General features: G+C 47.3%; 1 protein-coding gene across 1 annotated transcript in view; it reads left to right on the top strand.

Moving 5' to 3' along the window:
• The window catches only part of LOC149443472 (DNA (cytosine-5)-methyltransferase 3A-like), a 94,018-nt gene that overhangs the window by 59,796 nt on the left and 19,081 nt on the right, over nt 1–15,141 (top strand). Inside the window, exons 14-15 of the mRNA XM_089655704.1 lie at nt 1,306–1,454; nt 6,957–7,042. Coding sequence (XP_089511830.1) covers nt 1,306–1,454; nt 6,957–7,042 — 235 coding nt within the window. The remainder of the gene's footprint in view (nt 1–1,305; nt 1,455–6,956; nt 7,043–15,141) is intronic.

Genomic DNA, 15,141 nt, shown 5'->3' with positions numbered 1-15,141 from the left:
ATACATAAGGAGGATATGATCTCCATGTATAATACATAAGGGGGATATGATCTCCATGTATAATACATAAGGGGGGATATGATCACCATGTATAATACATAAGGAGGATATGATCTCCATGTATAATACATAAGGGGGATATGATCTCCATGTATAATACATAAGGGGGGATATGATCTCCATGTATAATACATAAGGGGGATATGATCTCCATGTATAATACATAAGGGGGGATATGATCTCCATGTATAATACATAAGGGGGGATATGATCTCCATGTATAATACATAAGGGGGGGATATGATCTCCATGTATAATACATAAGGGGGGATATGATCTCCATATATAATACATAAGGGGGGATATGATCTCCATGTATAACACATAAGGGGGGGATATAATCTCCATGTATAATACATAAGAGGGGGGATATGATCACCATGTATAAATGGTGTAGAGTTATTCCCCCTGAGGTCATCACAGAGGACAAGGGGGCACTCTTTACATCTGGAGGAAATTAAATTTAATCTCCAAACACAGAAAGGTTTCTTCTCAGTAAGAGCTTTGAAAATGTGGAATAGACTCCCTCAAGAGTTGGTTTTGGCCAGCTCAGTGGATTGCTTCAAAAAAGTCCTGGATTCTTTCTTAGATACACAGAATATAACTGGATACTAACATTTATAGGTAAAGTTGATCCAGGCAGGGGCGGACTGACAACTCATGGGGCCCCCGGGCAATACGGGATCATGGGGCCCCTGTGTCCTTGCCCAAACTCAAAAAAGCCTATGAATAAGGTACCAGGGGCATCTCATGGAGCCCCCTACTGACCCCGGGCCCTCGGGCAGTGCCCGAGTTTCCAAATGGTCAGTCTGCCCCTGGATCCAGGGAATATCCGATTGTCTCTCGGGGGATCAGGAAGGATTTTTTTCCCCTGCAGGAGCAAACTGGATCATGCTTTGCTGGAAATTTTGCTTTCCTCTGGATCAACTGTGGGTATAGGATTATAACTTTTTTTTTTTTAATGGTTGAACTGGATGGACTTTTGTCTTTTTTCAACCAGACTAACTATGTAACTATAACTTGGGAAACATAGAAGGCCCAGAAAATACCATATAGAAAATATGAAAATATTCAGTTCTACTTGCGGCATTCTTGTCCTAAATAGGTGAACCCACAATCCTAGAACCAGGGAGACTCATAAAAACTTGTATTTTCATAGGGAGGTCAGCAATGATCACCTCTTTGTGCCAGTTGGTTGTAAACTACCCTGACCCATCACATGTTGTACATTCTTCCTATGAGCAGGGGGAAGCGGACAGCTGTTTTTTGATTTTCCTCGTCTGCTGCACAAAGTAAAGCCAAAGCCAGGAGAAGATCGAGCCTTCTTCTGGCTCTTTGAGAATGTTGTATCCATGGACCGGAAATTCAGCAGAGCCATCACCCAGCACTTGGAGGTAAGGTGGGGCCATTAGCCTTATGCTTGCAGGTGCCATTAGATTCTTCTTTGGTCTGTTAACCCCTCGCTCTCTTGAGGATTTCCCCCCCTTCCTGGCCAAGCCATTTTTTGCGTTACAGCGCTGCATTACTTTAAGTGACAGTTGCGCGGTCATGCACCTCTGCACCCAAATGAAATTTACGTCCTTTTTTCCCCACTAATTGAGCCTTCTTTCAGTGGTATTTGATTGCCTGTTTGGTTTTAATTTTTTTGCACTATAAAATAAAAAGCCCGACAATTTTGAGAAAGAAAACCAATATTTTTGACTTTTTGCGTGTCCAGTAAAAAAATGTATGAAATCAAATTTCGTCATAAATTTAGGCCAAAATGTGTTCTGCTCCATGTCTTTGCTAAAAAAAAAGCTCAATACGTGTAAATTAATTGGTTTACGTGAAAGTTATAGCGTCTACAAATGACGGTATATTTTAAAAAAATTTTCACTAGTAATGGCGGTGATCAGCGACTTATAGCGGGACTGCGGCAGGCATTCTGACACTGGGGGGGAACTGACTGTCACTGACATCCCCAGTGATACCAATACAGTGATCAGTGCTAATAAAAAGCACTGACACTGTACTAATGGCACTGGGCAGGAAGGGGTTAACATGAAGGGCGATCAAAGGGTTAACTGTGTGCTGGGTGTGTTTTACTGTGGGGTTGTGTCTGTGTGCTTCACTGAAAGCACACAGCCATGCAGAGCAGTGTGCCGGAGCTGACGGGAGAGAACTGTTTTGTTTAGTAACAGTTCTCCTCCCGCGACGAAGACGCTCATCAATCAGCAGGTTGTGGCGAGTAATCACCGGCCGGGACCTGGTGATTGACAGCCGCGAGTGGCGGTACATGTAGGGCGCACGCGCCTTGCGTGCACCCCCTATTCGGAAATGCTAAATCACGTATATATGTGTGATTTTGCACACCTGTGCTGCCCTGTAGCAGTACTTCTGCTATAGGGTGGACAGGAAGCGGTTAAAGGATACCATTGAAAGAGTTCTTGTTATGTCTGTTTGAAAAATGCAAACAAAATATCTGTTGATCCTGCCAAAAACACAGTGCTGTCCTGTGCAATCTGCAGTGGTATCTTGAAGAATGTTATCGAGAGGGCTATTAAAATGACAGAAAACCTCCACTCTCTAATGGAGAATAGAAGGCAGGGAGGTGTTCTGTAGTCCTAAAATACTTCCTGTCCCTAAGGTGACATCTCCTTGGGTACAGTAAGTGAGCATAGCCATCCTAGAACAAGAAGTGTGGCAGGACAGAACAGACATTTTTTTCCCCATCTGTCTCTATTGGATATAGGGAAAATGTGAAGCTCAGATCAGAATTCAAGAGGATATATGCTAAGTAGAGATGTGCAGAATGGAAAATGTGTTTCATTTCAATTCGTTATTTTGATAATTTCATTCAATTTGTTTTCAGTCGAATTCAGTTTCTAATTTATTTGGAATTTGAATTTCCAGTGATAGTTATATTATTTCTGTTTTATTTGATTCCATTGTATTGTTTTTTCTATTTGTTTTATTATTACAGGTACTTTTATAGCACCGTCAATTTGTGCAGCGCTTTACATATATAATGTACATTCACATCAGTCCCTAACCCTCAAGGGGCGTACAATCTAAGGTCCCTAACCCTCAAGGGGTGTACAATCTAAGGTCTCTAACCCTCAAGGGGTGTACAATCTAAGGTCCCTAACCCTCAAGGGGTGTACAATCTTAGGTCCCTAACCCTCAAGAGGTGTACAATCTAAGGTCCCTAACCCTCAAGAGGTGTACAATCTAAGGTCCCTAACCCTCAAGGGGTGTACAATCTAAGGTCCCTAACCCTCAAGGGGCGTACAATCTAAGGTCCCTAACCCTCAAGAGGTTTACAATCTAAGGTCCCTAACTCTCAAGGGGTGTACGATATAAGGTCCCTAACCCTCAAGGGGCGTACAATCTAAGGTCCCTAACCCTCAAGGGGTGTACAATCTTAGGTCCCTAACCCTCAAGAGGTGTACAATCTAAGGTCCCTAACCCTCAAGAGGTGTACAATCTAAGGTCCCTAACCCTCAAGGGGTGTACAATCTAAGGTCCCTAACCCTCAAGGGGTGTACAATCTAAGGTCCCTAACCCTCAAGAGGTATACAATCTAAGGTCCCTAACCCTCAAGGGGTGTACAATCTAAGCTCCCTAACCCTCAAGGGGTGTACAATCTAAGGTCCCTAACCCTCAAGGGGTGTACAATCTAAGCTCCCTAACCCTCAAGGGGTGTACAATCTAAGGTCCCTAACTCACATTCATACATACACATACTAGGGACAATTTAGACAGGAGCCAATTAACCTTCCAGCATGTCTTTGGAGTGTGGGAGGAAACCAGAACACCCAGAGGAAACCCACACAGGCACAGAGAGAACATGCAAACTCCAAGCAGGCAGAGGCGTATTTGCCACGAGGTAAACAAGGCATTTGCCTTGGGCGGCATTTGTCAGGGGGGCGGCGCCGCCGTTCCCCAGAAGAGGCAGGGCAGTGGGGCAGAAGGCCATGGATCCCATGGAGCTAAATCTGATGTTGACAGCGGTGTCCTCGGGCAGTAGGCAGGAGGATAGTGTCTTGCTCATTCCCACACAGCGAGCGGACGGCCCCAGAAATGGAGGGCATCTAGGACCTAGAACCTTCATTATCTGCCTGATCCCTGAAAAGGCAAACAGCAGCGGGCGCAGCATACACGGTGCCTCCCAGAGCCTAGACTCCATCTCCAACCTCTGCTCTGAGATCAACAGCAACAGCGGCTGGAGGACAGGCTGACCAGGGGCCCAGAGGATGAGGACAAGAGAGAGAAACAGGAAGCCAGGGCACTGCTACCTGGGGCATCCATCTGTAACATTAAAAGGATTATCTGGAAGGAGCAGAGCACCCCCATCATCACCCAGATGCCCACCACTGGCCATCCTGAACATCCTGCTGCTGGCATGGAAGGTACCAGGCATTCCACACACCAACCTGCAGACAGAGATTGGAACAAGGGGGCACAGGAGGGACTGCAGACTGGGGCATGGCTAGGGGTTTCACTCTCATGCCCTCCTCTCTCGCCCCTCCCCCTCTCTCACTCCCTCCCCCTCTCTCTCTCCGCCACTTTCTCTCTCACCCCTCACCATCTTTTTCTTCCCCCCTCACCCTCTCTCTCCCCTTCAAAATCTCTCTCCCCCCTCACCCTCTCTCTCTCTCCCCTTCAAAATCTCTCTCCCCCGTCACCCTCTCTCTCTCCCCCCCCTCTTTCTCTCCTCGCTCTCTCTCCCCCCTCACCCTCTCTCTCCCCCCAATCTCTCTTACCCCCTGGCCCTCTCTCTTTTCCTCCCTCATCCTCTCTCTCTCACCCCCTCACCCTCTCTCTCTCCCCTGTCTCTCCCCCCCCGACCCTCTCTCTTTCCCTCCCTCATCCTCTCTCTCTCACCCCTCAACCTCTCTTTCTCTCCCCCCTGGGAAGAAGCGACACTGGTTGTCCTATTCTGGTTCCTGTGTGGTGATGTCACATCGAGGAGGCTCCGAGGGGTATTGGGGATGGACGGAAGAGTGAAGTGAGGGGAGCGGCCATGAGACTCCAGAAATCCAGAGCTGGAGGGGGGGGGGGCTCAGATTTTTTGTGTTGCCTAGGGCAGCACAAGATGTAAATACAGCACTGCAGGCAGGTGGTGCTATGGTTGGGATTAGAACCAAAGACCCTAGTACTGCCAGGTAGAAGTGCTAACCTTTAAGCCACTGTGCTTTCTTATTTTTTTAATACATGGGACTTCTGCAGCTCCTTCCTCCAGGGAGGTGGATAAGGGGGTACCACCAGTCCTGTACGGGGCCCAGGCTAGCTGGGGGAATCAGATGTGGGCAGGGAGGACAAATTGATCCCCTGTATGGCTCTCTCTGCAGCAGCTGCAACCTGGCTTCTTCTCCTCTTCCTCCCGCTGGCTCTCAGCTGCTTCAGAGAGAGCCATACAGGGGATCGGTTCAAGTAATTGCCCCCTGCCCTACCCATCACCCTTCCCATGTACATTTCCCCCTGCTGCCCAGGCCCCCCTGTAGGTCCCCACAGTGCTGCCTGCTTCCCTCCACTCCTCTCCACAGGTGGCTGCAAGCACACAATAGGATCCTTCAGAATAGAGAGTGGGGGGGGGGGGGTTTCAGTAAATATGTCACATTTACCAGCTCCTTCCTTTCTTGAACAAACATAATGAGTGATTGGCACCGATCAATCCTTGTGTTCATTCATAACTGAAGCATAGTAAACTTTTTTTTTTTGGGATGGGGGGCCTTTTAGGATGGCTGTATGGGGCCCCATGGTTTCTAACAGCAGCCCTGCCCTCCTCACTGGCCTACCCCTACACAAGCTATCCTCCCCTTCAATCTATTGTGAATGGTGCTGTGAGATTAATACACTTTACTCACCGATCTGTGACTTCTCTTCATTGGCTTTCACTAGTGCAATATATAAATTTAAAATACTAACCACAACATACAAAGTTATCCACAACATTGCCCCCAGCTACATCATCATCTGCAGATATTGCCCAAACCATCATCTCCGCTCCTCCCAAGACCTCCTGCTCTCCAGTTCCCTTGTTACCACCTCACAGATCACCTCCAGGACTTCTCCAGAGTCTCTCCAATCCTCTGGAACTCCCTGCCCCAGTATGTCCAGTTAGCTCTTATCCTGTCCGCCTTTAGATGATCCTTGAAAACTCATTTATTCAGGGAAGCCTACCCCACCTCCATCTAAGAACTGTACTTGAGTCACCTCCATCAGATCGTCCCCCGCAGCTATCACCTTTTGCACCACCTAACCCTTGCTTTAGATTGTAAGCTCCATAAGCAGGGCCCTCCAGATCCTTCTGTATCAAACTGTATTGTAATTGTACTGTCCTCCTTATATTGTAAAGTGCTGCGCAAACTGTTGGCGTTATATAAATCCTGTATAATAATAATAATTTTTTTCTCCCCAAAAAATTTCGCAAATACTGTGTGAAATCAAAAATTGCAAAACCCGACAATTTATTCTCTTGGGCCTCTGCTTTAAAAAATATATAATGTGGGTGGTTCTAATAAATTTTCAATAAAAAAAACAAAAACTGATTGTTATGTGTAAACAAAGTGCCAGAAAAGATATGAAGAATTGGAGGATGCAAATCAGGGGCACTGCCCGAGGGCCCAGGGTCAGTAGGGGGCCCCATGAGATGCCCCTAGTACCTTTCATAGGCTTTTTTTGGGTGTGGTTTTGAGTGTGGGTAAGGACACAGGGGCCCCATAATCCCGTATTGCCAGGGGGCCCCATGAGTTGTCAGTCCAACCCTGGTGCAGATGCATTGTTAGCAGTGTCTCTGGTATGGGAAATGAAAGTAAAAGTGATGGCAGGTTATCCAATTGTTATTTTATTAAAAAAAATCTTGCGTTTGCATTAGCTTGGGGTTCCTTTTGAATCTCTTCTCCTCTTTGCAGACCAAGCCAGTTCCAATTGATGCCAGCAGAGTCTCAGCCGCCCACAGACTGCGCTACTATTGGGGAAACCTTCCGGGTATGGATAGGTGGGTGAGACTCAGCAGCTGAATGAATAAAATTCATCATACATATTCCAAAGTTACTTTGGCCTTTAAAACTGCAGAAGGTCCTCAAATTTTTACCATTGGTCTTTCCAATCTGAGCATTATCGGCCACTGAAAGTGCTTGCACTTGGGTTTTTTGTTTTGGTGGTGGGGTGTTTTTTTTTTTTATTGGGGTGGTGGTGGTTGAGGTTGGGTGGGTGCACTTAAGTTTTTGATGCGTTTTGTGTTTTTTTCCCTTTTTTTTTCTTTTCTTGTTTCTAGGCGGATTTAAAACACAAAACGCAACTCAAAACGCAATGCAGAAATAGCTCAAATGCAACCTGTATAGGCGTCAGCCTAGCCTTAGTCAGGATGAAAGAAGACACAAGTCCATCTAGTGCAGCAATGGGCAAACTACGGCCCGGCGGACCTTTTAATCCGGCCCGCGGAGCGTGGCAAACATTGCCTGTCAGGATGTGTGTAGGCGGGGCAGCGTGAGGAGCGGGGCAGCGTGAGGCGGGGCAGCAGGGGAGCTAGGCTCCTCTCACAGTCCGCCCTGAAGACCGGAACGGCGCGGGAACACGGCGAGAGGAACGCGCGGAGCAAAGGTAAGTGAATTGACACAATATGGGGAATGAATTACTATGGGGGATGAATTACTATATGGGGGATGAATTACTATGGGGGATGAATTACTATGGGGGATGAATTACTATAGGGGGGATGAATTACTATGGGGGATGAATTACTATAGGGGGGATGAATTACTATGGGGGATGAATTACTATGGGGGATGAATTACTATATGGGGGATGAATTACTATGGGGGATGAATTACTATATGGGGGATGAATTACTATATGGGGGATGAATTACTATAGGGGGGATGAATTACTATAGGGGGGATGAATTACTATAGGGGGGATGAATTACTGTGGGGGATGAATGACTATATGGGGGATGAATTACTATGGGGGATGAATTACTATATGGGGGATGAATTACTATGGGGGATGAATTACTATATGGGGGATGAATTACTATGGGGGATGAATTACTATATGGGGGATGAATTACTATCGGGAATGAATTACTATATGGGGGATGAATTACTATATGGGGGATGAATTACTATATGGGGGATGAATTACTGTGGGGGATGAATTACTGTGGGGGATGAATTACTGTGGGGGATGAATTACTATATGGGGGATTAATTACTATGCTTACTATGGGGGAATATTACTATACTTACTATGGATGACACATACACATCATTCATCTACTCTTGGTCCGGCCCCCGGGTCCAATATATGAACCCATTGCGGCCCTCAAGTCAAAAAGTTTGCCCACCCCTGATCTAGTGCAATCAATAGTAAAAAAAAAAAATATAGAACACCTCCATATACACATTTTTATATCCATAGTTGATCCAGAAGAAGACAAAAACAAACAAACACAGACCAGGTCCTCAGTGCTGGCACAGTCATAATTACAAAAATACATATTAACACTGGGTTCACACGTAAGCGTTTTCTGCAGTGTTTTGCAGAAATACAGTACAGTCCATTTAACATAATTTCGTATGGGATATGTTCACACCTTTGCGATTTCACCCGATGCGTTTTTTTGGAAAGGGTCAGGGCCTTTTTTGAACGCAAAAAGTTACTTTTCTTTTTCTATAGACTTCAATGGAAACATTGCAGAAAAGCATGTATTGCATTTTTGCCATGTTTTTGATGTGTTTTGCATTTTAAATCTGTCCAGCAACAAGAAAAGAAAAAAAAGTGAAAAAAATGCAAAATGCATAAAAAATGAAAGTGTTTTGCAATTGGGTTTTTTTTATTTGGTGGTGGGGTGGTTTTCTTTTATTGGGGTGGTGGGTGGGAAGTGGTGGTAGTGTTAATTGGGTGGGTGCACTTGGGTTTTTGATGTTTTTTTTATGCGTTTTTTCACTTTTTTTTCTTTTCTTGTTACTAGGCAGATTTAAAACGCAAAACGCAACTCAAAAAGCAATGAAGAAATGCCTCAAACGCAACCTGCATAGGTGTGAACCTAGCCTTAGTCAGGTTGAAAAAAGACACAAGTCCATCTAATTCAATCAATAGTAAAAAAAAAAATAGAAACCCTCCATGTGCGCATTTATATATCCATAGTTGATCTAGAAGAAGGCTTAAAAAAACAAACACAGCTCCAGCAGTGGAAAAAAATTTGCTTCCCTTCTCCCAGGAGGAAATTAGATACTTCCTGGATCAATAACCCCTGGTGTTAATACCTATAAATATTAGTATTCAGTTATATTTTGTGCACCTAGGAATACATCCAACTTTTAAAAAAAAAAAATAATGTTCTGAGCTGGCCAGAACTAGTTCTAGAAGGAGTCTATTCCACATTTTCACAGCTCTTACTGTGAAGAAGCCTTTCCGTATGTGGAAAGGCTTTTTCACAATTGTGAAGTGTGACTTCCAAGAGATCTTTTTCCAGTTTGTATACCTGGAAAAGGAAGAATCCCTAAAGAAGAAAGAATATTATTTTTAGGAGAGTAATCAGGTAAGAATGTGATTCTCCTTTATTTATTTAATTCAATTTTCTCTCCTCTACCTTGTGTTATGGTGTGCATACACACACATTTCCTGCTGTTAATGCCATTATATGGGATTCTTGAATTGATAGGAGTGGCCTTGATTTAAGGCTTGCACACATGTACATGTGGACCCTTGTAGGAACTTGTTTCATGTGTAAAGCTTGGGCGCCTTGTTGAGGACACCCATATAGGTAAAGAAACATTCATATAGATACCAGGTTTCTTCACAGTAAGAGCTGTGAAAATGTGGAATAGACTCCCACTGCTTATGGCCAGCTCAGTGGATTGCTGTCTTAGATACACAGTATATAACTGGTTACTAACATTTAGGGCTCATGTACACTGCAGCTGCTAAACTCACGTTTAGGAGCTGTTCAGGATTTTTTTTTCAGCAGCCCCTGAATTCTCCCTAATGTTTTCCTATGATTCGTTTACAGTTGTTTACAGGCAGTTGAGTTTACAGTAATTTTTTTGAACACAACAAACTTGCATTCAGATGTCGTTGTTATCAGCATTTCAAACAGAAAACGCTTGTAAACGCGGCAATTCGCGTTTATAAGCATTTGCATTTGAATTTTTTTTTTAACTCTTCCAGTTCCCGATGCTGTCCAGAGCCTTTTTTCATCACGAAAAATGCATGCAAAGCATTTTCAAGGTGCTCAGATGGACAAAACACTGAACACATGGCACTGCTGGGCACTGACTGGCGGCACTACTGGGTACTGACTGGCTGCACTGCTGGGCACTGACTGGCGCAACTGCTGGGCACTGACTGGCAGCACTGATGGGCACTGACTGGCAGCACTGATGGGCACTGACTGGCAGCACTGATGGGCACAGGTGGGTGGCACTGATGGGCACAGGTGGGTGGCACTGATGGGCAGAGTTGGGTGACACAGGTGGGTGGCACTGATGGGCACAGGTGGGTGACACAGGTGGGTGGCACAGGTGGGTGGCACTGATGAGCACAGGTGGGTGGCACTGCTGGGCACTGCTGGGTGGCACTGCTGGGCACAAGTGGGCGGTACTGCTGGGCACTGGTGGGCAGCACTGCTGGGCACAGGTGGGTGGAACTGGTGGGTGGCACTACTAGGCACCGATCATCAGGGCACTGATCATCAGTTCCCTGATGATCAGTACTGATCCCGGCTCTGACAACTGCCGATTGTGGGCAGTACTTTCCCCACGTTCTGACAGCGTGAGGAAAGTGCAGCCGAGAACCGGCAATTGCATTTCCCTGTGATCAGCGGTGGGGCGACGGGCACCGGGCCCCCAGGCGGGGCGGCTGGCGCCGAGCCCCCAGGAGGGGCGACGGGCGGCGGGCCCCCAGGCGGGGCGGCTGGCGCCGGGCTCCCAGGAGGGGCGGCAGGCACCGGGCCCCCGGGAGGTGCGGCAGGCACCGGGCCCCCGGGCGGAGCGACGGGCACCGGGCCCCCAGGTGGAGCGGCGGGCATCGGGCGCCCAGGTGGAGCGGCGGGCACCGGGCCCCCAGGCATGACAGCGGGCACCGGGTCATCAGGTACCGAATCGTCTGGATCAACAGCGGGCACCGGGTCATCTGGCGTTGGATCGTCTGGCTCGACAGCGGGCATCGGGTCACCAGGCATGACAGCGGGCACTAGGTAATCAGGTACCGGATCGTCTGGATCGACAGCGGGCACTGGGTCATCAGGCATTGGATCGTCTGGCTCGACAGCGGGCATCAGGTCACCAGGTATGACAGCGGGCACCGGGTCATCAGGTACCGGATCGTCTGGCTCGACAGTGGGCATCGGGTCACCAGGCATGACAGCGGGCACTGGGTCATCAGGTACCGGATCGTCTGGATCGACAGCGGGCACCGGGTCATCTGGCGTTGGATCGTCTGGCTCGACAGCGGGCATTGGGTCACCAGGCATGACAGCGGGCACTGGGTCATCAGGCATTGGATCGTCTGGCTCGACAGCGGGCATCGGGTCACCAGGCATGACAGCGGGCACTGGGTCATCAGGCATTGGATCGTCCGGCTCGACAGCGGGCATCGGGTCACCAGGCATGACAGCGGGCACTGGGTCATCAGGCGTGATAGGATCATCAGGCTGGATCAGTTCATCAGGCTGGGTAGAGACATCAGGCTGGGTAGAGACATCAGGCTGAAGTGCGGGTGCCGAGGCACCAGGCTGAACCACGGAAGGCAGGTTCTCAGACGGCAGGCTCACCGGTTTGGATACTGGCAGGATGGTACTGGTTGGAAAGAATTTTCGCTTTTTTCTGGTTTTAACTACTGGAGCACTGCAAGTAAACGCAGGTCTGCAAACGAATGGAGCAGCTGAGGACAGACAAGAGCTGGAGGATGGAACAGAGAAGGGAGCAGTTGCTACATAGGACTTCTTTACAGGTTTGAAGAAAGGATAGGTGCAGCGAGTGGGAGCAGGGGGCTGGTATGTGGTAGTTAGCAGAGTATACTGGGCCATCACTGGGGGTGCTGTCGGGGATGCAGGCAGAGTGCCTTGAGCAGAGGAATGATGTTGCAAGCCAACTGAGGCTGGGTATAACAAATCTGTCCATGTCTGCAGTACTGGTTTAGCAAAACTCAGCTTACACCTAGCCTGTCTGATCAAAGACTGCACTGCGTTTATGCAATCCATAAGCACATGTGATGGACATGCTGCATAGAGCTCATGGAAACAATCTGGATCATCCTCCAACAACCATACCAGTGATTCCACTTGATCCACACTAAATGGGGGAAAAAAGTCATCCCTGCTTTCAGGGGTACAGGACCGAGCCAACTCAGCACAAACCTGAATCAATGGCTGCACCTCAGAAAACTCTGTGCCCTGATCAACTAGACAATGAGCGATCCTTATACACTCTAGTAGTTGATCCCTGGGATACTCCTTTAGGGTCTGATAAGCATAGTTTTTGTCATCAAACACTAGCAGAGATAAATACACAACCTCATCAAGATCCATCCTTCCCAGCAACAATAAGCCAAGATGGCTTCCCTGTGCAGCCACTTCTGGTCAGGATTGGCCTTGGTGTAATGTCAGGGCTCCGGGTATGACCAGAGGTATGTGAACTGACGCAGGGAAACGCAGGCTTCAGATATGTTATAAACAATATAATTTATTAATACTAACAATACAAAATGCAGTGCAATACTAAAACATAAACAAAGTGCAAACGAACCAAACCAAACCACCCACAGATAACAATACATACAATGCAAGCGTAGCCAGGCAGGCTGGGTCAATAACAATCGGGCAGGTAGGTACAGGGGGTCAGGCAGAGAATGGTCGGGGTCACAAGCCAGGGATCAAACAGTCAGCAGAGGTCAGGATCAAGCAGGGTCGGCAACAAGTCAGTCAGGCAGGAACAGGAATGCAGGTAACAAGATACAGGGGCTCATGGAAAAACACACACCAAGGCACAGACTGCAGGTCTGGCCATCCCTTAAATACACCTCCGTAATCAGCTTCAGGTGTTTGGCTGACTGCAGGGTTGAGTCTCTGATTGCTGAGAGCACCCGCTGGCCAGCCCTGGTACTGCAGCCCACAAGGCAGGTGAGTCCCACCATTACTGGCAAGTCCATTCCTGACAGGATCTATGGGGTTAAACACTCTCTTTATTTTTTTCCGGAGGTCCTCCTCACGTGAATCATCTGGCAAGCCTCTATTTTCTTGGTCCTAAAAATTAAATGAGAGCTTCCTCTTTTCTCTTTGCATCGTCTCCATCTGCATCTCCAAATTAGTTATTTGCTGGGCCTGTGTCTCCATTTTCTCCTCCACTTCTTCCACTTGTTAACTTGGATCACTGCTATTTCATTTTTCCAGAGAGAGTTCTAATTTTGCAAACATTTCCACCATCTCCATTTTTGTAGGAATCTGTGATGTTCTGTTCTGTTGTTCCAAAGCCTTTTGGTAATTTGCGCTATTGACATAGATTATAGATTCATTGGTTCATTGGTCTCACTCCCTTCCCGTGTCCCAAATGACAATCTGAACTGCTCACCATCTACTTCCTTCCTGTTGTTTCTCCATATTTTGTATCTCTGAGCTGTTTTCTTGTAATGGCATATATTTCTTTATTGTGCTGGTATTAGGTTTTTTCACCCCCATTTTTCGTGGGTCTGTTCTTCATATTGACTAAATGTAGCCGCTAATTTTCTACTCAATAATCAGAAACTTTATTATCACACCTAGGAAACGTCCCTCCTCTTTATACTTCTCTGATAGCTTTTTCAGACCCATTGGCTTTGGGACACTTTTACATTAGATATGTAACACTTGGTCTCTGGGATCCCCCCACTCCTTGGTCTTCTAACCGCCCAGCCCCACAACTCAGGTATACATTTACTAGCAACAGAGACAGTATTAATTTAAATCTCCAACCGTTGTCCATGGCAACTCACCATCACCCTACGTACCTGGAGTTCTGGGTCACCCCGTCTCTGTATGCTCGTTCGTCCTGGACATGGTCTCAAATCCCCTGAGGGGAATCTGGGTGGGTACTCAAGATGTCCTGTGGTTTCAAATGTCTCTGGGTCTCAGAATCTCCACTGTATGCTGCTTCTCCAAGGTTGTTGGGGTATCTAGCCACTAACTCGGCTCAGCCCCATATGGACATGCCCTCTTGGGGTCCCTCCAACACCTCCACCTTCTGCCTCTCTCAGCGCTTCCCTGCACTCCAGGGAGCACCTCCATCAGCCAGCGTTTATCCCTCCGGGACGCTAGGGTATGAGCCCTGGTCCACAGCAGCACACTCCGTCTCCCTGTACACACCACTGCCGCCAGACGCAGTGTGATACCAGCACACTCAGCACACCACAGAACTCCAGGCAGGGCCATCAGCGGGGTCAAACAAGCTCTCAGGGGTCCAACCTCCACATAGCGGGTGTCAGGAGCTCCCATTCTCAGCAGCCACCCGGCTGCCAGACAGTTTTGAAGCCATCCCTTCCAAAAACATTTATCTTGGTCTCATCACTCTAGAGCACAGAGTCCCAGTAGTCTTCTTCTTTTTCAGCATGGGCCCTGGCAAATTCTAGATGGGCTTTTTTGTGCATGGGCTTTAGAAGAGGCTTCCTTCATGGACGACACCCATTCATGCCTTTCCTCTGCAGTGTATGTCATATTGTGTCACAGGAAACAATCACCCCAGTATGGCTTTCTACTTCTTTAGCTAACTTGCATGGCCATTTCCTTCAACCCTTTTCATCAGAAGACGCTCCTGTCAAGGCGTTAACATCCGTGGATGGCCTGGATGCCTCTGTGAGATGGTTTCCGTTCCATCTTTGTAAAATTTTTGTATCTTATTTGCTACAGTATTCTGACTGATAAGAAAAGCTTTGCTGATCTTCTTGTAGCCTCGCCTTTCTTGTGTAAAGAAATGGTTTTCTCTCTCAGGCTTTGTGACATTTCTCTTCCATGTGATGCCATTGCTGACAGCATGAAATGGGAAGGGGTTTTCTTTGTTAAGTAATGCCCTTTAATAATCCACTGTCTGCTGGACACCTGTTTAATGAATAATTAGATTCACC

The sequence above is a fragment of the Staurois parvus genome, unplaced genomic scaffold (genome assembly GCF_062004578.1).
Source record: "Staurois parvus isolate SC_StPar_1 unplaced genomic scaffold, SC_StPar_1.0 ptg000860l, whole genome shotgun sequence".
Classification (NCBI taxonomy): domain Eukaryota; kingdom Metazoa; phylum Chordata; class Amphibia; order Anura; family Ranidae; genus Staurois; species Staurois parvus.
This window is presented reverse-complemented; position numbering and strand designations above follow the sequence as displayed.